The following is a 20,704-nucleotide window of genomic DNA, read 5'->3' on the forward strand; positions in this document are numbered from 1 at the left end:
TTGGGAAAATGAAGTGCACTTGGAGGAAATTGAGTAAACACTAAAATCTTTATTAGCACAAGGTAAAAGAAAAGATATATGTTAACATTAATAGTTATTTATAGCTATTTTACAGGTTCCAAAATAAGCCACTATTTCCAGAAGTTTCCCCAAGGGTAGGCTCCAACTAATTCAACAAGCAGCAGGCAAACCCTGGTCTTCTCAGAAACTGGTGGGAGTGTCAGTCTGAAGACACAAGGTTTGCATTGGAGTGCTGGCTCATATATGTCTAAATATCGGGAGTTAAAATTGTCCAGGGAAGTTGGTTATAAATTGATTCCTTGTGTGACTCCCAGCTTTGCAATTCCATATCTTTAGCAAAGCAACTCAACCCGAATCACAAATCGCACAAAGTCCTTTCACAACATTGAAGTGTTAAAGTTCACTACGTCAGTTTAAAATTATGTCTATTAATCTCCAACATTCTGATTACCAATTGTTTCCAGTACCTTGGCCTTCCAATTGTTTCTTAGATTGTGGAATGATCACATATACCCCTTTCAACATATTCATCAAGTTAAATAAATGATTGCTCCTTCACTGTCAGGGGGATTAGTTTGTGTTGCATTACCAGTTGTGTGAGAACAGCAGCCATGGTGGCAGTGACAATCACAGGTCATTTCAGTCTTGCAAAGAGCACAACTTCACTGGAGTGTTCGGAAAACAAGCAAGGAGCTGCCAAATCCAATAGGAATCTTTCGGCACCGCAATCACTCAGTCAACACCATAACTGAATGGTCGGCAGGCTGGATTGCCAGCTCAGACATCAGGTCCCTTCATTCCTTCCAGACACAGTTCAACGATCCACACTTCCCAAGATCCCTAGGAAAAAACCAGAGAGGAACAAAAGTTACAAGACAAGCAAGGTTAGTCATGACAAAACCAGGACAACTTGGGTCAGGGAATGAAGTGAAAGGTGAAAAAGCCATTCTCCCAGATGACAATAGGCTGCTTGTCCCTTTTTGGGGGGGGGGGGGGGGGGGGTGCAGTGGTGTGTGTGCACACGCACTTACTAGTGATCACCATATCTTAGGCAAGCAGCAAAGGTTGGTGGCACTGTGGTTAGCACTGCTGGCTCACAGTGCCAAGGACCCAGGTTCAATTCCCAGCTTGGGTCACAGCCCAAGCAGAGTCTGCACATTCTCCCCATGTCTGCGTGGTTTCCTCAGTCTGAAAGACATGCTGGTTAGGTGCATTGGCCATGCTAAATTCTCCCTCTGTGCACTTGAACAGGCACCAGAGTGTGGAGACCAGGAGATTTTAACAGTAACTTCATTGCAGTGTAACAAAGAACAAAAACAGCCCGGGAAACAGGCCCTTCGGCCCAACGAGCCCACACCGCCCAACACCACCAGTCTCCACCCATGACCCTTGTCTAATGTTTTATGGCCATCCACATTGCGGGAAACTAATTTAGGGACAATTTATTATTGCCAATCAGCCTAACAGCACATCTTTGGGGTGTGGGAGGAAACCAGAGAAAACCCATGCAAGCTGTTAAGGTAAGCCTACTTGTAACAGTAATATAAATGAAGCCTTGCTAGCATTACTAATATTCCAAGCACAAATATATATTTAGATTTGAAACCTCAAGGTAAGGGATCCACACTTCATGCTCATCCCTCCCAGAGAACAGAGTCTACGCAAAGTTGATGCCAAATCACTGAACCTTCACAAACAAACCACATGGTTAAGGGTAGAACTGGAAATCATTGGATAGATAGAGGTTGATAGCAGGCCAGCAAGAGGAGATGTGAGGACAGATAAGTGTTCTGGGATTCTCCTGCAATTATCACTGGGGGATGAGGGATATTGGGGTTTAGAATGGAAGGAATCCAGTGTAGGGCAGATTGCAATGGGTAATACTGTAGCAACGTGTACAGCATCTAAAAAGTAGTTTTAAAATTTAATCAATCACAAGTTGGCTTAGATTAACACTGCAATGAAGTTACTGTGAAAATCCCCTAGTCACCACATTCTGGCATTTGTTCGCATACACAGAGAGAAAATTTAGCATGGCCAACACACCTAACCAACATGTTTTTCCAGACTGTGGGGTGAAACTAGAGCACCTGAAGGAAACCCACACAGACATGGGGAGGATGTGCAGAATCCCCACAGACAGACAATGACCCAAGCTGGGAATTGAACCCTGGCACTGAGAGGCAGCAGTGCTAACCACTGTGCCAGACTTCAACCTTAAAAAGAAGCAAAAAAAAAGTTTCACAAATGGGGAGTAAGGAAATGGAGTTTGAGACAATGCTGGAAAAGGAGTGGTTCTTTGTTTGTTAATACAATTAAATGGGTGGTGTAGAGTTTGTGGTGTCTGGGTGGGGGCAGGGAACATGAATGTAGGGCCTTTCTCACTCCATGCCCAAGATAGTGCTCTATTTCCCACCAGATGTGAAAGCTTACTCATCCCGATTGGTGGCTTACCTCCCCCTCGTTGCAGAGTAGAAATGGCTGCGACCCACTCTTGCATTTCACACCTGCACAGTCCAAATACAGAGTAGACAAGTTAGAATCTCCCTACATTGCAGAAAGAGGCCATTCAGCCCACTGAGTCAGCACCAGCTCTCCACCTAGCCCCACCCCTTGTGCATTTGCCATGGCTAATCCACCTAACCGTATTAAAAAAGGGCAAGGCCATAATTCATCTCATTTAGATTGAGATATACAAAATGGATTAATAAAATGCGATACAATAGCACGACAGCCTGATCACTGACTGCTTTCCAGATATAGATTGGACCTCAAATTCCTCCAGAGACAAAATCTCACAACTAGGATACTAGAATAGCAAGAGGGAAAGAAAATGAGTGAATTTAAAAAAAAAAGAGAAACAGGAACACAAGAGGGAGAAGCAATGTTATGATGGGCAGGTCAAACTACTTATCTTAAATGTCAACCTGTCCTTTTGTACATTAACTTACTGTGAATTTCCAGTACTTTGATCTTGGGGTTTTATCACATTGTTTATGGATAAACACTTACTCATTTCCTGCTCCTACGATAACATTTCTGTTGGATGCCTTGTGATTCTCCAGAAGGCAGAGGACAAAAACCAGCGACTTGGTCTCAAAGCAGTCAACTCTCACCTTGGTGATGCTGGCATAGTCCAGTACTGAAAATCTGCCTTTCCTGGTACAAGGGGAGAGAGAAAGAAATATCCCAAGTTATGCAAATAAATTGGTGGAGGGTCAAAAATCCAGTAATTATTTCAAATTTTAAAAACACAAAAATACTTTCAATTCTAACTGAGCATTAGAGGATTAACATGATGAAGATTTGTAATGATCCAATGCTAACCAGTAGAACCATCAAGAGTATAGAAACACACAGAGTGTGCAAGTCCACAAATCCTTGAAGGTGGCAGCACAGGTGGAGAAGGTGGTGAAGAAGGCATATGGCATGCTTGCCTTTATAGGACAGGGTATAGAGTATAAAAGCTGGAGTCTTATGTTGCAGCTGTATAGAATGCTGGTTAGGCCACATTTGGAGTACTGCATCCAGTTCTAGTCACCACACTACCAGAAGGACGTGGAGGCTTTGGAGAGAGTACAGAAAAGGTTTACCAAGGTGTTGCATGGTATGGAGGGTCTTAGCTATGGAGGAGAGATTGGTTAAACTGGGGTTGCTCTCCCTGGAAAGATGGAAATGAGGGGGAGACCTAATAGAGGTGTACAAAATTATGAAGGGTATAGATAGGGTGAACAGTGGAAAGCTTTTCCCCGGGCTGGAGGTGACGATCACAAGGGGTGACAGGCTCAAGGTGAGAGGGACGAGGTATAACTCAGAGGGACTTCTTTCCCCCCACAGAGGGTGGTGGGGGTCTGGAATGCACTGCCAAGTAGTGTGGTGGAGGGGGACACACTGGGATCGTTTAAGACTTACCTGGATAGTCACATGAGCAGACTGGGAATGGAGGGATACAAACAAATGGTCTAGTTGGACCAATGAGTGGTACAGGCTTGGAGGGCTGAAGGGCCTGGTTTCCTGTGCTGTACCTTTGTTCTAAACTTTAAAAATCATTTCCATAGAATCCCTACAGTGCAGGAGGAGACTGTTCGGCCCATCAAGTCATCACTGGCTCTGGCAGACCATCTAACCCAGCCCTATCCTCATAATCCTATGTAGTTACCCCATTAATTCCCCTAACCAACACATCTGAGGACACCAAGGGGCAATTTAGCATTCCCAGTCCACCTGATCGGCACAATTTTTCCACCATGGGAGAAAACCAGAGCACTGAGGAAACCCATGCAGACACCAGAAGGTATGGACACACACAGACAGTCACCCAAGTGGGGAATTGAACCTGGGTCCCTGGCACAGAGACAGCAGTGCTAATCACTGCCACCTTGCCACCCACATTTAAGTGACAGGAGCATCCTTGGCTAGGGCAGCATTTATTGCCCATCCCCAATTGCCCTCAAGTAGGTGGTGATGAGGCAACACCTTTTTGGACCATTGCAATCCATGCAGTGTAGGTACATGCACAGTGCTGCTAGGGTGGGGAGTTCCAGGATTCTGACTCAGCGACAGAAGGGATAGTAATATATTTCCAAATCAGCTTGGCGAGTGGTTATGTGGAAAGGAACTTCCAGGTATTGGTGTTCCCATGCATCTTGTCCTTCTAGATAGTGGTGGTCATGGGCTATGGAAGGAGCCTTGGCAAGTTCTTAGTGCATCTTGTAGATCGTACACACAGCTGCCACTGTTCACCACAGGTAGATGGGGCCCGATCAAGACTGGCTGCACGTGGAACCGTTAGCAAGTGAACGAAGGCCTGTCCACCATGCAAACCAGTCTCCAATCCATTGATTGTCTATAGTTCCCTGATGCCTTGGCAACGCAGCCAGCATAATTAAGGATCCCACACACCCGGACATATACAATCTTTGTATATGTCTCAAAAGGTAGAAGAGTGTAAAAGTTTGAGATTATATACCAACTGACTTGAACAGTTTCTACCTGCTGCTGTCAGATTTTTAAATGAACCTGCCCTATTAAGTTGATCTTACTCTACAGCTATGACTGTAACACTACGTCCTGCACTCTCTCCTTTCCTTCTATGAATGGTATGCTTTGTCTGTATAGCGCACAAGAAACAATACTTTTCACTGTATACTAATTCACATGACAATAATAAAATCAAATTAAAGGTTGAGCTGGCCCCTCAACCATCAGGGGTTCCTGACTGCCTGCCTGTCACTCTCCTGCCCCACCTTATGGGCAGGGATTGGATATACTGGAGTAAAATGCCTGAAACCTTTTCAAAGTTCAGAATCAATGCAAAATGTCCAATTTAAAGGCTAATGGAAGTAAATGCGAAATAAATGATGCACTTACTCTTTCCGAGACAGCAGCAGGAGATCATTAAATAGATGAAGATATATAGAGGTGGTTGCACACCCAGACTCAGGGCCAGATATCTCATTAAGTTCCCCTTCCTTGACCAGGAAACGCTTTTGGGAAATAAGAGGAAGAAACTGCAAACCAAGAGGAAGAGAATTATTCATTCCCCATAACCTGAAAAACAAAGCATCTCAATTCATAGAATCATAGATGGTACAGTATGAGGCTATTCAACCCATCGAGTCTGCACTGACAACAATCCCACTCAGGTCTCATCCCTGTAACCCCACATGTTTACCCTGCTAATTCCCCTAAAGGGCAATTTAGCATAGCCAATTGACCTAACCCACACATCTTTGGAGTGTGGGAAGAAACCAGAGCACCCAAAGGAAACCCATGCAGACAGGGGGTGGGGGTGGATAGGTAGTGCTAACCACTGTACCACTATGCTGCCCACAATTCTGAACACATTTTCCATCCCCTAAACTCTGGGCTTGTCACAACCAGGCAGCTCAGGGCTTTTTGAATTAAGAAAGGGGTCTCCCAACACCAGTTAGAGTCCAACAGGTTTATTTGGAATCACAAGCTTTGAGCGCTGCTCCATTAGTGTCGATATGCACACAACCTGCTTGAAAGATCCTTTCCACTTTCAGCCAGTTGTTTGTGGTGTCGATGGTAACCATGATGTGGAGATGCCGGTGTTGGACTGGGGTTGGGCACTGTGAGAAGTCTCACGACACCAGGTTAAAGTCCAACAGGTTTTTGGTAGCACAAGCTTTCAGAGCACTGCTCCTTCACCTGACGCTGCCAGCATCTCCATATTTGGATTAGTTTCTACAAAAGGTATTTGTCACTATTATTAACACCTCATTTATTAGCATTTCACTGAAACCAACCCTAGCGAAAGAAAATGGTGCCAAAGAGATTACTTCTTGTGAGCATATCCTCTAATCTCATCTTTCACTCTATGCTATCTGTAACTGCAACACTATATCCCACACCCTCTCCTCCTCCTCTATATACTGAAAGGTATGTTTTGTCTGTATAGCATGCAAGAAATTCACTGTGTCCTGATACACGTGACAATAAATCATATCCAAGCCCACCTTCACCCCGGCAGACAGTATCACAATAATGGTTTAGTGGATGAAAATGGTAGTTCTCAGCCTTCAAGAAGCGAAGAGCAAAATAAAAGGTTAATTTATTAGTGCCACCAGTAGGCATACATTAACACTGATGAAGTTACTGTGAAAATCCCCTAGTTGCCACTCTGGTACCTGTTCGGGTACACTGAGGGAGAATTTAGTATGGCCAATGCACCTAACCAGCATGTCTTTCAGACCATGGGAGGAAACTGGAGCACTTGGAGGAAACCCACACAGACACAGGAAGAACATACAGACTCTGCATAGACAGTGACCCAAGCTGGGAATCGAACTCGGGTCTCTGGCACCGAGGCAGCAGTGCTAACCACTGTGCTGCCCATGAAATGAACTGAACTAAACTAAAATGAAATGAAATGGATCCACCTGCCCAAGTGGTTTATGATGGCTGTTTGACAACACTTGCCATGAAGGTTTGCGGGTCACATCTGCTTAAAATAACGTGGTTTGGACAATTTATTAGAAGAAATAAAAGGCAGAAAGTGGTGGATAAACTCAGCGGGTCTGGCAGCATCTGCTGAGAGAGACAGTTAATGTTTCGCATTCATATCATCCTCCTACAGAACTGGAGAGAAGTGGAAGTTGTAAAAAAAATTATATAGTCGGAGTGGCAGAATAGGTCGGAGTGAAGGAGAGATTGATAGTGTCAGACATTAAGCAAAATACTGGGAATCTGAAACAAAATGCTGGAAAATTTCTTTGACAGCATCCGGGGAGAGAGAATAGAGCCAACGTTACGAGACACATGACCCCTCATGGGTTCTAATGAACAGCAATGACTTGAATTTGTGTTACATTCCACAGGTGCTGTGTTTTCCCCACTACCTATTCTGCAGTCTCTACAAGCACAGATTCCCCATCCTCTGCAACAAGATTTTAAACAATCGCTTGTTTTTTTGACAGTGAGGAGTCAATGGATCCTGCTGCTCGACTTCCTTAGGGTGTGCAGTTACAAAAGGGTCACAGTTCACTGGATGTCACTTGTTGCCAAAAGCCCCAACACCTCCCTCACTTCATTTCAGCCTTACACTGTCAGTGCACACCTTGGTGCTGCCAAATTCCAGCTGCTTCTCCAGAGACACCAGCTCTTCGATCTGTCGCATCTTCTTCACATTTTCGTTACATCTACTTATTATCTGCAGGAGGAACAACAGAAGAATGTTATGTTCCTCCAATCCTCGACCCCACCACCTTACCACCTCCTCCCCACATTTATAAAGTAAATCACTCCCCTGATGGAACCTGAAAAACAGGTTTCTTTCTAAGAAAAAAAAACAACATCCAGTGGAATTCAAAGCAGATTCAGCTCAGCATTCCAACACTGCACAACGCTCAGATGAACCAACACCATTTAATCCATGGGTTTCACATACTTGCTAAAAAGATCATAAAATAGTTAAGAAAAAGGCCATTCAGCCCATCAAGTTTGCACCGATCACAATCCCAATCCCCATAACCCCATGCATCTACCCTGTTAATCCCCCTGACACTAAGCAGTAATTTGGCACAGCCAATCCACCTAACTTGCGCCTCTTTGGACTGTGGGAGGAAACCGGCTCACCCACACAGACATGGGGACAACGTGCAGACTCCACACAAACAGTGACCGAAGTTGGGAATTGAACCCGGGTCTCTGGCACTATGAGACGGCAGCGCTAACTTCTGTGCTAAGACAGCAAGTGGACAGTGAGAGGTGAGCTTTGCATGAAGATCTGTTTGTGCTGAGGAGGAAGGGGTGATGATGAATGACTGGCAGGTACCATTAACAAATTGCTTCTTCAATCAGTGAAGACATGTTTTGTTGGCTGGATGTTCGCCTGTTTATTGATACTCAGAGCTCTACCATACATTCAGAGCTTCCTGACAAGGCGTTGATGAAAAGGACCCTTCTGTGCATGCAATTATTGTCAAGTTGCGTGTCTTTGTTCCCAGTTACCCGCACTCTGAATCATGTGGGTGTATTGTGTTTGCCGAGTTATAACGAAGGCAGCTCAACACAAAGCAGTTTATCTTGAGGAAAGACAGCTTGTTGCCAATAATGTGAATCATAGAATTCAGGCTATTGAATTGGACAATCAGCCATGACCATGATGAATAGTGGAGCAGGATTGAAGGGCTCCTGCTTCTATTTTTGGTATTTCTAGAACAATCAGACCTTCAGTTCATGATGACTGTAGCATTAATGTGGGAGAGCACTGTTCAGGCATAATAAAAAAAAAAGCAGCAACTCAGGCAGACCAGGCCTGTCCTCAAGTCCAAGGGATCACCAAACAAAACTGTAATCACCTTCCCGATTGCTTCCACAGCTTTCCTGACCGAATCTGCCATCGGAGACTCTGGAGAGGTCAACATTAGGATTTTCTTTAAAAAGGACAAACAACCGATTAGAATCATAGAATCCTACAGTGCAGAAACAGGCCATTCAGCCCAGAGTCTGCACTGACAATAATCCCACCCAGTCCCCATCACCTCACAGTTACCTTATAATCCCTCTAACCTGCCCATCCTGGGACACTAAAGGGCAATTTCACATGGTTAATCCACCTAACCCACGCACCTTTGGAGTGTGGGAGGAAACCCCACACAGATATAAATCGGGACAATTTACAAACTCTGCACAGACAGCGACCCAAGCTGGGAAATCGAACCCAGGTCCCTGGCACTGAGGCAGCACTGCCATCCGATTAGTGGCCAGCCACCACAGACAGGGCTCTCTCTCCAACACAAAGCAAAGGCCTTACAAGTGTGAAATTTCTCCATCAATGATATCAGCAGACAGTTCACCTCAGCAACTATATTTTTAACACTGGAGTAAAGAGACAGAACACAATACAAGTCTAAAACTAGAGCAGAGAACACTGGAAAAATTCAACAGGTTTGCCAAACAGAGAAAGAGTTAATGTTTGGAGTCCTTTGACTATTAGGTTGGGGGAGGGAAAGGGGGAAGAAACTTCCAGACTTTGGAATGTTTAAAATGAAGGCATCCGGTGAAACCAAATCCACCCCCACCTCAACGCATTGCAAAGAGAAACAGGGCAAGAAAACTTCTAATCTCAGATTAGAATCAGGTTCTCTCTCCCCTTTCCATCTATTTTCATTTTTAATAGAACTGGATGTGCCTCAACCCGGCCAAGATGGATGACAGCTTCCTCCTGGTTACCATGGTAACTGCTCTGACAAAAAGAGGCACAAACGGAGGCAAGGGTGGGGGGGGTAAAAACACCCTGTGTGGAGCAACTAGGAACAACTTTCACTCCGTTTGAGCTAAAGACGTCCACAATTCCTGGAACTATCGAATGAAAACTGTCACGTCAACAGATCACTTGCTCTTGCTGGGATCAAGAGATTTCAGGGTGGGTGGGGAGAAAAGAAAGAAAGAAGAAGAAGAGAAAGATGGAAGGATAAAAATCCTACAATGCAGAAGGAGGCCATTTGGCCCATCAAGTCTACACCAAACACAATCCCACTCAGGCCCTATCCCTGTAACCCCATGCATTTACCCTAGCTGCCCCCCACCCCGGACACTAAGGGACAATTTAGCATGGCCAATCCACTTAAGCCACACATCTTTGGACTGTGGGAGGAAACCCACACAGACATGGGGAGAAGGTGCAAACTCCACACAGACAGTGACCCAAGCTGGGAATCGAACTTGGGGTCCTCGGCACTGTGAAGCAGCAGTACTAACGACTGAGCTGCCCCACAGCATGGTGGCAAAGAGAAAGAGCGAGATGGTTTTGGGTAGAAAAATATTAAATGCACGAGCGAGAGAGAGAAACTGGAGCCTTTACCTCGAGCAGGATCTTGAGCCTTGTGACGCGCTGGAAGGGCAGGATTAGGAAGGATTTCAGCACTTGCCTCTGACAGATTGGCTGCTCCTCCAGTTTCCTTAGAACCTGCACAAATTGCTCATTCAGCCTGGCAGAGAAACCAAACAGACGGGCATGGGTACGAGATGGGCTTTACACACAGGCAGCTCACAAACCCTCCAGTTACTGCCCCCATCAGAATTCAGCACAATTTCAAGCCACCATGCTACCCACTGCTACTAGATTTGCCTGCCTGTCTGGGGATCACTGCCCAGTTGGTTAGTGGCTCATTTGCTATTTTATCCTGTAACTTTTTCCATTTCACTCTGAAGCACCCAGACACATGGTGTTGGGACTGAGAACAGAACAGGAATGCAAGTCAGTTGACCAGTCAACAACACAGAGACAGACAGACAAAGATTCACAAGAATGGTTCCAAGGATGAGAAACCAAGTTGACACTGTTTTTCTTGGAGTAAGGATTTGATACAGGTATTCAAAACTGAGGGGGATGAGGACAGGGTTGATAGGGAGAAACTGTTCCCCTGGTTAGGTGGATTGGCCTTGCTAAATTGATCCTTAGGCCAGAATTTTACCAGCACGTGCCCGAGAATTGAGGCAAATGAGGCTCGCACAATGGCATTCTCTGTTGGCCTTGGATGGGCTGGTAAAATTCCAGCACTAGTGTCGGGGATCAGCAGGGTAAATGCATAGGATTATGGGGATTGGGCCTGGGTGGGTTTGTTGTCGATGCAGACTCGATGGGCCAAGTGGCCTCTTCCTGCACTGTAGGGATTCTACGATGGAAGGATCGAGAATGAGAGGGCACAGATTAAAAAAAGGTCCACCTCAAAAACAGCCACAGTGATACGAGGAGAAATCTTTTCGTGCAAGGATCTGGAATGTTCTTACCAGAGAGGGGTGGAGCCAGGTTAAAATAGAAAATTGAAGAGGGAACTGGATTCTGATCCAAAATGGAAGAATGTGCAGGGTTATGGGGTAAAAAGTCTGACAACACCAGGTTTAAGTCCAACCGATTTATTTGATAGTAAATTCACTAGCTTTCGAGGATACCCTCTTCGTCAGGTTAGATCAGATTCACCCTCCACATCAGGGTTACGGGGACAGGGAGAGTGCCACAAGGTGAATTGTTCAATGGGGGAGCAGCTAATGGGCCAAATAGTCACACTCAAGATGGCACCAGCCTGCAGTGACTTCTTGTAAGCTGTCTCCAGCTATGCTCTAATTCTATCTTTTACTCTCATTTGATGCTCTTAAACTGCACCCCAACTCTTAAACTCAACACTATATTCTTCACCCTCTCCCTCCCCTGTGTGCTCTATGAATAGTATGCTTTGTCTACACAAGTGCATAAGAAACAATACTTTGCACTGTGTCCCAATACATGTGACAATAATAAAATTAATCCTTCTCTTAATTTTGGGTCTGTGACATGGAGGTGTGGGAGAAGGGTGATGCCAGTAAACAGTGTAGACTTGTTAAGTGTGTATGTAACCGGATCATGTGGCAGTGACTGGGTTGTGGAGCTTGATGAATACACAGGAACTGTGACACAATAGCACCCTCCCGTTAGATTAGATTCCTGTTGTGCTTGCGAAGGTCAGTTGCTGGGGAGCTAAATTAAAAAAAACTTACTAAATATTTAAAGCGACCGCCACTCACATGAGGTGCTGCATGGTTTTCTCCTGGTACATCTGATTGGTGACATATGGGACATAAACTCGGTGAAACTCTGCACAATGCTGCAGAACTACGTCACTGATGTCTGTTAAAAAGATATTGTCCTCCAGACGTTCCTCCAGGTCCAACAGAAACCTGCCCAACAACAACACGTTACAGCCAGTTTAACTCAAAAGTGAGAGATAACACGCACAGGGGTGCCCTGCCTGAAATGACATTTATTGTATGAACCTCCAAACTTCCCAGTGACACTGGCTGGGTGATGACTGTCACCATGTCCAAAAGCAGCTGACTGGCCAATCAGAATTTGTTTCATGTGTTTCCCTCTCTCCCATTTCCAAACAGCACTTCACTCTTGTTATAATCCAGTTCCTTGCAGATCTACAGAATTTTTAAACCTTGTGCAAATGGCCTTTGATGTTTGAACATAACAATGAGCAGAAGCAAATTATTCTATCGTCAAGGACACCACAATCTGGCCGTATCTTTTCCCTGCATATGTCTCCCCCCTGGACGTTGAGGGCGATTAAATTATAAAACCCTCACTACTGTCCAGCTATCAATACAACTCAACATATCCTGCCCCACTCCGTTCTGATATCCACATCTTCCCCGCAACCCATCATCAGCGTCCCCCAATTCTACTCTGCAGCAGAATATTTCTCTCCGCTATTACAAACCTGAGAATCTGCACTGTGCTGTACTTTACTGAGATGATGCCCTGTGTGGCATTGTGGTTAGCACTGCTGCCTCACAGCACCAAGGACCCAGGTTCAATTCCAGCCTTGGGTCACTGTGGAGGCTGCACATTTTCTACATCAGTTTCCTCCAGGTGCTGCGGTTTCCTCCCACACTCCAAAAGATGTGCAGTTTAGGTGGATTGGCCATGCTAAATTGCCCCTTAGTGTCAGGGGTATTTGCAGGGTAAATGTGGGGTTATGGGATGGGACCTGGGTGGGGTTGTCAGTGCAGACTTGATGGGCCAAATGGCCTCCTTCTGCACTGTAGATTCTATGTACCCAACAGATGCCAGAGTGTGGTGACTAGGGGATTTTCGTAAGCCTACTTGTGAATAACATTTACAGGGCAAGACCTGAAGCAAGGTTCTGCACAGTTCAGTATTACACTACGGTGATGCCTTTACCCCACAATCTTTTTGTTTCTGCTTCTCAACATTTTCAGATTTGCTTTCTGGATGAATAATAATGGATTTAGTAACCTTTGGACCCCACACACCTACCTTTCACTGGCATCCTTCACCTCGTGGATGTTAGAGAACAGCATGTGCCTGTCTGTCAGTGTCAGTGTACCCAGCAGCTCCTGGCTCCTACTGAAATGGTTGACAGCCACTGTCAAGCTCCGCAGGTAAGATGCCTCGGAGGTAATAACTTCAAACATGGCCTGAGGAGTGGAAACAACCGTACAGTTTAGTGTCAAACTTCACAAGCCCTGGTCCCACTCACACCACCAAATAAATACTGAGAAAATAAACAAACTGTTGTTTGCTCCAAGGAGGATCTGGCTTGGTAATGGAATATATGTTGATTCAACTGCTGTTCTGGTCACTTCCCAACCCCATAAAAACTCATGATCCAGAAACTGTTTTTCTCATGTTATTGTAGCCTTGTTTTAATGATTGACACAGCAGGTTGTTAACTAGAGTATATCTAAGATGTCATATCCCTTGTCAATCTAGGTAGAAAATACAAAACCATTAGCATGTTAACATCTGCTCCCCCCCCCACCCTCACCAATGTCCCACTCACATTGTGGACATGAAGTCCCACTCATCACCCCTGGCCTTGTTCCACCTTTAATACCTCTGTCCCAGACCAACATTTCCTGCCCCACTCCCCTCTGATCGCCACATCTTTCTCTCAACCCATCAGTGTCCCCCAGTTCTATTCTGCAGCAGAATATTTCTCTCCACTATTACAAACCTGAGACTTCTTCCAACAAAGCCATCTTTCCCAACTTTGGCTTTCTGTGAATTCAGGATTTTTTTTTGTTTAAAAGTCAAAGGACACAGAAATATGGGTGGCACAGTGGTTAGCACTGCTACCTCACAGCGCCAGGGATTCCCGGCTTGGGTCACTGTGTGGAGTTTGTACATTCTCCCCGTGTCTGCATGGGTTTCCTCCGGGTGCTCTGGTTTCCTCCCACTGTCCAAAGATGTGCAGGTTAGGTGGATTGACCATGGTAAATGGCCCCTTCGTTCAGGGGGACTAACTAGGGTAAATGCATAGGGTTATGGGGATAGGGCCTGGGTGGGACTGTGGTCAGTGCAGTCTTGAGGGGCCAAATGGCCCCTTTCTTCACTGTAGGATTCTATGATTCTCTAAATGATCCTGATAGCTATGAACATGTGGCACACTTACATCCCATGATCACTGCTGGATATAATGTTACTGTACTTGGGAGGGGACTTGAGCTAAGTGGTAGCACCCCTACCCATGGACCAGAAGCTCTGGGTTCAAACTCCAATTTCAGGGCATAATAGCCAAGGAAAGTGCATTTACAACATGGTCAAGCAGGCTGAGCAACAAATCCCTCCAGGTGATAAAGAGATGGTGTGTTTCCAGGTCAGCCACAGTGCTTTGTCAAGCATCATCATGGGCCAATCTAATGGAAATCCATGCTCACTAATGCCTTCCTCAGGCACGGTAGCTGGAGGAGGAAGAGCCGGAGGATCACTGGGGAAAACACTGCTGTCGTTTTGGACATGTTCACATCCTACCCCGATTCGGAATCATTACTGTGCCAGCCATTCAAAATATTCTTCCCAATTTCTTTTTAGAAAACAGGAGCCAAAAAGAGAAAATCTCAGTACGTTTGACAGCATCTGTAAGGAGAGAAAAGAGTTGACATTGAGTCTGGATGACTCTTTGTCAAAGCTAAAAAAGACATAGAAAGTGGGAAATATTTCTACTGCAGGGTGAAGGAAAGAAAGAGGAGTCATAGCCACAGAAACTAGGTAGATAGAAGCGAACAGTCCGGGGATGGAAGACTGATTTGCAAATTCATCTTTCAGATCAGTTACCATTTGTCTACTGGTTAATTCACAGATTTCTAGAATTTCGGATCATAACATTTCTTTCATTCCGCACCCTGTCCTCCCTCTCAGGCAGCAGGGACTAATGGTTCTGATTTTACACCTCCTCAAATCCATCTTCTGTTCCATTAATTGTCCCATTACCACTCTTTTTTGCTTTGCGCCATCACCCTTTTGTCATTTAATCACCTCTCCTTTTGTACAGCTTTCTTCCCCCATCTCCAACGTCTCCCAGTTCTGACAGGAAGTCACCATCAAGTGGACACACTCATTTCAGAATTCCAGCATCCGCAGTGTTTGCTTTAATTAAGCTGAAACAGTAACTGTTCTTCTCCAAGATAAAAAGCAAAATACTGCAGATGCTGAAATTGAAAACAGAAAATCTCAGCAAATCTGACAGCATCTGTGGTAAGAATAGAGCCAACATTTTTTTGTCAGTTGTCATTTTGCTTTACATCAATTCAAAGCCACTGGGCCATCCCTTCACTTTTCCCCCCCACCTGGTAAAGGATGTATGTCTTAATGTCACAAGGCTTACTTTAACACTGCAGTGAAGTTACTGTAAAAATCCCTTAGTTGCCACACTGGCGTCTGTTTGGGTTCATAAGAACATAAGAAATAGGAGCAGGAGTAGGCCATCTAGCCCTTCGAGCCTGCCCCGCCATTCAATAAGATCATGGCTGATCTGTCGTGGCTCAGTTCCACATTCCCGCCCTCTCCCCATAACCCTTAATCCCCTCTCTTATCAAAAACCCATCAACCCACTTCTTAAAAATATTTAGCGAGGCAGCCTCCACCACTTCAACAGGCAGAGAATTCCAGAGATTCACCACCCTTTGAGTGAAGAAATTCTTCCCCAACTCCGTTCTAAACCGCCCCCCCTTTATCTTGAGGCTGTGCCCCCTAGTCCTACTGTCCTTTCTGAGCGGGAAGAGTCTCTCCACCTCCATCCTATCCATCCCATTCATCATCTTATACGTCTCAATGAGATCTCCCCTCATTCTTCTAAACTCCAACGAGTACAAGCCCAGTTTATTCAGCCTCTCCTCATAGCTCAACCCCCTCAACTCCGGCATCAGCCTAGTAAACCTCCTCTGCACTCCCTCCAAGGCCAAAACATCCTTGCGTAAGTACGGCGCCCAAAACTGCACACAGTACTCCAGTTGCGGCCTCACCAATGCCCTATACCGCCGCAGCAAGACCACCCTGTTTTAATCTGAATTAATATAGGGTTATGTTTGTTAATATAGGGTTCACTGAGGGAGAATTTAGCACAGCCAAATAGTTGTTTGTATGTGGAATTTTCTTCCCCAGAGAGCAGTGGTTGAAGTTCAGTTATTAGTAGCACAAGTAGGCTTACATTAACACTGCAATGAAGTTACTGTGAAAATCCCCTAGTCACTACATTCCGACACCCATTCGCGTACACGGAGGGAGAATTTAGCGTGGCCATTGCATCTAACCAGTACATCTTTCGGACTATGGGACAAAACCAGAGCACCCAGAGGAAACTCATACAAACACGGGGAGAACGTGCAAACTCCACACAGACTATGAAATAGCCAGGAATTGACCCCAGGTCCCTAGTGCTAAGAGGCAGCAGTGCTAATCAATGTGCCAGCCCAGTGGAGGCTGGGTCATTGACTTTGAGGGCAGAATTAACAGATTTTTGATAGACAAAGGAGTTTAGTGTTGGGTGGAGGCAGGTGTGGATGGCAAATAGAATTGAGAGACAACCAGATCAGTCATGACATTAACAAAAAAGTGAAGTAGGCTTGAAGGACATATTGCTGCTCCAGAGTCTCCCATTGCTATACAAAAAGTGCACCAATTTTATCATTAGGGAATCCACAGAACCAAGAGTTGTCCAGGTCTGCGCCTGGACAAAAATAATCCCATTGCCCTGCAGGCCACTCATTCACCTCTCCCAATCTCAGTTTAAGTGTTTCTTTGCCAAAGGGAACAGCCTATCACATATTGCAAAGTATTCTTTCCGTATTGCCGCTTTCAAATACCTCCATGGCCTCACCTCTCCCGATCTCTAATCTCCATCATAGCTGCACTCGTTTGATTGTGGCCTCAAAGTGGTGCTGAATTGAGGTGGCTTCTTGCGAGCCATCCCCAGCATACCCTCTAATTCTACCTTTAGACATTCTGCACCCTCTCCTTTCCTTCTCCCCATGTACTCTATGAACAGTAGATTTTGTCTGTAAAGCCCACAAGAAAATCCTTTTCGCTGTACCCCAATACAATAATAAATTAAACCCAGGCAGAACGGCTCCATTCTGGGTGATGGTGCCTTCAGTTTCCAGAGCTCTGGAATTTGCTCTTGACATCTTCCCAACTCATTTTCTTCCTTTAAAAAGAGGCACTGCCTAAAAACCTACATTTTTGAGTAAACCACTTGGTGTTAAGCCTGGCTTTGGAGCATTAATCCTGCGAAACACTTGAAGACATTTCATTGTTGGCAAAGGTGCTATACAAAGTATAATTTTTTTTGTACAAAGAACTATCCTAATCCCTCTCTACCAGCGAGGATTTTAAAACAGAGCGAACATTCAGAACTCCCCAACCACAAAACCCTTCAACATCAATTAAGTTATCTCTGTTTACCAGAAAAACACTGGGATAATAAAAGACTTGGGCCTTTCACAACCTCAGGATGTTTTTACGCAATTTGCAGCTGCCTTTGAAGTGTAGGCAATACGCACACTGCTATCTCTAACCTGGAACAGCAGTGTCAATGCAGATAATCTGTTTGAGATAAATCTAGGGACTGATAAATATTGTCCAGAACAGCAGGGGAGAATTCCCCAGCACTTTAAAAAAAGTTGCCATGGGATCTTTTACATCTACCAAAGAGATTTTGGTGTATCAAATCATCAGAACAACAGGGACTCCCAACACTGCAGCACTCTTACAGGACTGCTGGGTTGTCAACAGTAATTAAATGTATTCCTGGAGCTTTCTTGCCATACTCTTCATAGAATCCCTACAGTAGGAGCAGCACAGTGGTTAGCACTGCTGCCTCACAGCACCAAGGACCCAGATTTGATTCCTGCTTGATCACTGTCTGTGCAGAGTCTGCATGTTCTCCCACTGTCTGCCTGGGTTTCCTCCAAGCGCTCCAGTTTCCTCCCACAGTCCGAAAGGCTTACTGGTTATGTACATCGGTCATGCTAAGTTCTCCCTCAGTGTTCCCGAACAGATGCCAGAATGTGGCAACTAGGGAATTTTCATAGTAATTTCATTGCAGCGTTAATATAAGCCTACCTGTGATACTAACAAACAAAAAACTTGTAAACTTAGTGTAGATGGCCATTCAAGTTTGCACAAACTTTCTGCCCTATCCCTGTAACCCTGCACATTTACCACCTAATCTACACATCTTCAGACACCAAGGGCCATGGCCAATCCACCTACTATGCAGATCTTTGGACTGTAGGGGAAAACTGCATTCAGACATGGGAGAACATGTAGATTCCACAGTCACCCAAGGCTGGAATTGAACCTGGGTTCCTGGCGCTGTGAGGCAGCGGTGCTAACCACTGTGACATCCTTATCAGTTGACCAACACATTCATTCTTGTGACACACTATGCCAACTGGAAAGCAAACAAGAAAAAAAAGCCTCATCACCCACTTGGGCAATGGGTGACTGTCAGACAAACAGCCTTTATCCCCACTTTCAATAGTCTGAATACCTGGTGAAGGGAAGCATTCAAAGAATGATAAATTAAATTAGATTAGGCAGCACAGTGATTAGCAATGCTGTCTCACAGCACCAGGGACCCAGGCTCAATTCCCAGCTTGGGTCACTATCTGTGTGGAGTTTGCACATTCCCCCCATGTCTGCATGGGTTTCCTCCCAGTGCTCTGGTTTCCTTCCACAGTCCAAAAGGTGTGTGGGTTAGGTTGATTGGCTATGCTAAATTGTCCCTTTGTGTCAGGAGATTAGCTAGAATAAATGTATGGGGTTTAAGGGGATAGGGCCTGGGTGGTCAGTGAAGACTTGATGGGCCAAATGGCCTCTTTATGCACTATAGGATTCTATGAAACCTCTCACTGATATCCCCAGCACCATGTTGCACACTGCCCTGTCCTTCAATTGCAGGACGGCTGGCAATCCAAAGGAGTTTTTTGATTAAGATTTATTGGTTAGCCTCACAAGCAGACTTACATTAACACTACAATGAAGTTACTGTGAAAATTCCCCTAGGATTAGCTGAGATTGGTTTGGGCTGCTTAGCTTCTGTATCAGAACCTTCCGAGGAAAGGGGCACTTACGTGTTCGGACGTACTTGGATTCTCTTTTCTGCAGCAGTTGGTGAGACATTTACCCCCTTTTCCAACGGGAATCTTCCAGGTTCTGTAAAAGAAAACACACAGGAGACTCGTGTTGGCTCCGCCTGTGGCGAGTAAGCTCCAATTCACAGTAAATGGGAAGAGGATTGTCGGAGAGCTAACCTCACCCCTGCCAGGGCAATGTGCAGTGAGGAGGGGGCAGCTTTTCAGAGACCCTAAAATGTGCTTCTCCGGCTAGTTCACAAGCATACACGCTGCCTGCATCCAATCTCCAATGGATCGGTTTGATACCTAACGTCCCACAAGGATATCTCTTCAGCCTGACAATGCCGGAGGTTAAAGAGTTAAATACTGACCCGACTGTGGCAACATCAGTTGCCCGGACAAACGTAATTAAAATTAAATATTAAAACTCAACAGGAAATAATACAGCCTCATATAAAACTCCCCTGTCAAAGACTTCTAACCCATCCTCTGGGGCAGTTTAAACGCTCCCCTTTAAGCTCCTGATTGTCCCTTAAGTATTTGATAACAAGACTCAATGTCACCAAACACATTGCAGATGTGACTGCTTCCCCCTGTCCCAGTGCTCAGTTTCACTCATTGTCACAATCTGTAACCCTTCATTGAATGGTTGAAGACAATTGCTTAGTTATTCCCACAATTACATCCTAATTTTACCTCTTTTATTCTTTCCATTCACTTCCCCTTTCGGTGTTTCTTAAAATTTAATTTCAAGATAAAAACCAAGATAAAATTGGCCCAGACCAGAAGCAGTGATCTGACGCACAGTGGGGGCTCTGAGTTTGCCCATGACTGCTGTTGGCAGTTACCTCTCTGGCAGCAAATTCCATTACAATGACAGCATCGCCATCACGAGTGCGCTGAGTGTGAAATGCTTGCTCTGTATGTGTCAAAATACACGACCTCTTTCACAGTAGGCGACACGGTGGCACAGTGATTAGCACTGCCGCCTCACAGTGTCAGAGACTGGGGTTCGATTCCCATCTTGGGTCACTGTTTGTGTGGAGTCTGCACCTTCTCTGTATGGGTTTCCTCCTGGTGCTCCGGTTTCCTCCCACAGTCCGAAAGACATGCTGGTTAGGTGCATTGGCCGTGCTAAATTCTCCCTCAGTGTACCCAAACAGGAGTGTGACGACTAGGGAACTTTCACAGTAACTTCATTGCAGTGTTAATGTAAGCCTACCTGTGACACTAATCAATAAACTTACTTAAACTCATTTCCAACTTCAAGTGATCAGTGGTTACCATAATGACC

The 20,704-nt window shown here is 45.2% G+C and overlaps 1 protein-coding gene across 1 annotated transcript; it reads right to left on the reverse strand.

Annotated features, from left to right (window-relative positions):
- Positions 1-578: 578 nt before the first annotated feature.
- LOC145360037 (rho guanine nucleotide exchange factor 19) lies at positions 579-14,793 on the reverse strand. Its single transcript, XM_080214934.1, has 10 exons — positions 14,713-14,793; positions 13,310-13,470; positions 12,052-12,204; positions 10,352-10,478; positions 8,847-8,921; positions 7,604-7,696; positions 5,392-5,531; positions 3,034-3,180; positions 2,476-2,528; positions 579-861 (listed from the first exon to the last, which is right to left on the reverse strand). Exons 1-10 carry the CDS (start codon positions 14,791-14,793, stop codon positions 836-838), a joined length of 1,056 nt encoding a protein of 351 aa, XP_080071060.1. The 3' UTR covers positions 579-835.
- Between the last annotated feature and the right edge of the window lie 5,911 nt (positions 14,794-20,704).

The sequence above is a fragment of the Carcharhinus amblyrhynchos genome, chromosome 30 (genome assembly GCF_965287045.1).
Source record: "Carcharhinus amblyrhynchos chromosome 30, sCarAmb.v2.hapA, whole genome shotgun sequence".
In the NCBI taxonomy this organism is placed as follows: Eukaryota; Metazoa; Chordata; class Chondrichthyes; order Carcharhiniformes; family Carcharhinidae; genus Carcharhinus; species Carcharhinus amblyrhynchos.

What these genes read in the sequence shown, in the direction of transcription:
- LOC145360037 (XM_080214934.1), bottom strand. Translation starts at nt 14,793, where the DNA reads ATGTCCAAAACGACAGCAGTGTTTTCCCCAGTGATCCTCCGGCTCTTC. An exon ending in CTGTGGAAGCAATCGGGAAG is followed by an intron (nt 7,697 to 8,846) that starts GTGATTACAGTT and finishes TTCCTCCTGCAG; the next exon opens with ATAATAAGTAGATGTAACGA. An exon ending in ATCGTAGGAGCAGGAAATGA is followed by an intron (nt 2,529 to 3,033) that starts GTAAGTGTTTAT and finishes TGGACTGTGCAG; the next exon opens with GTGTGAAATGCAAGAGTGGG.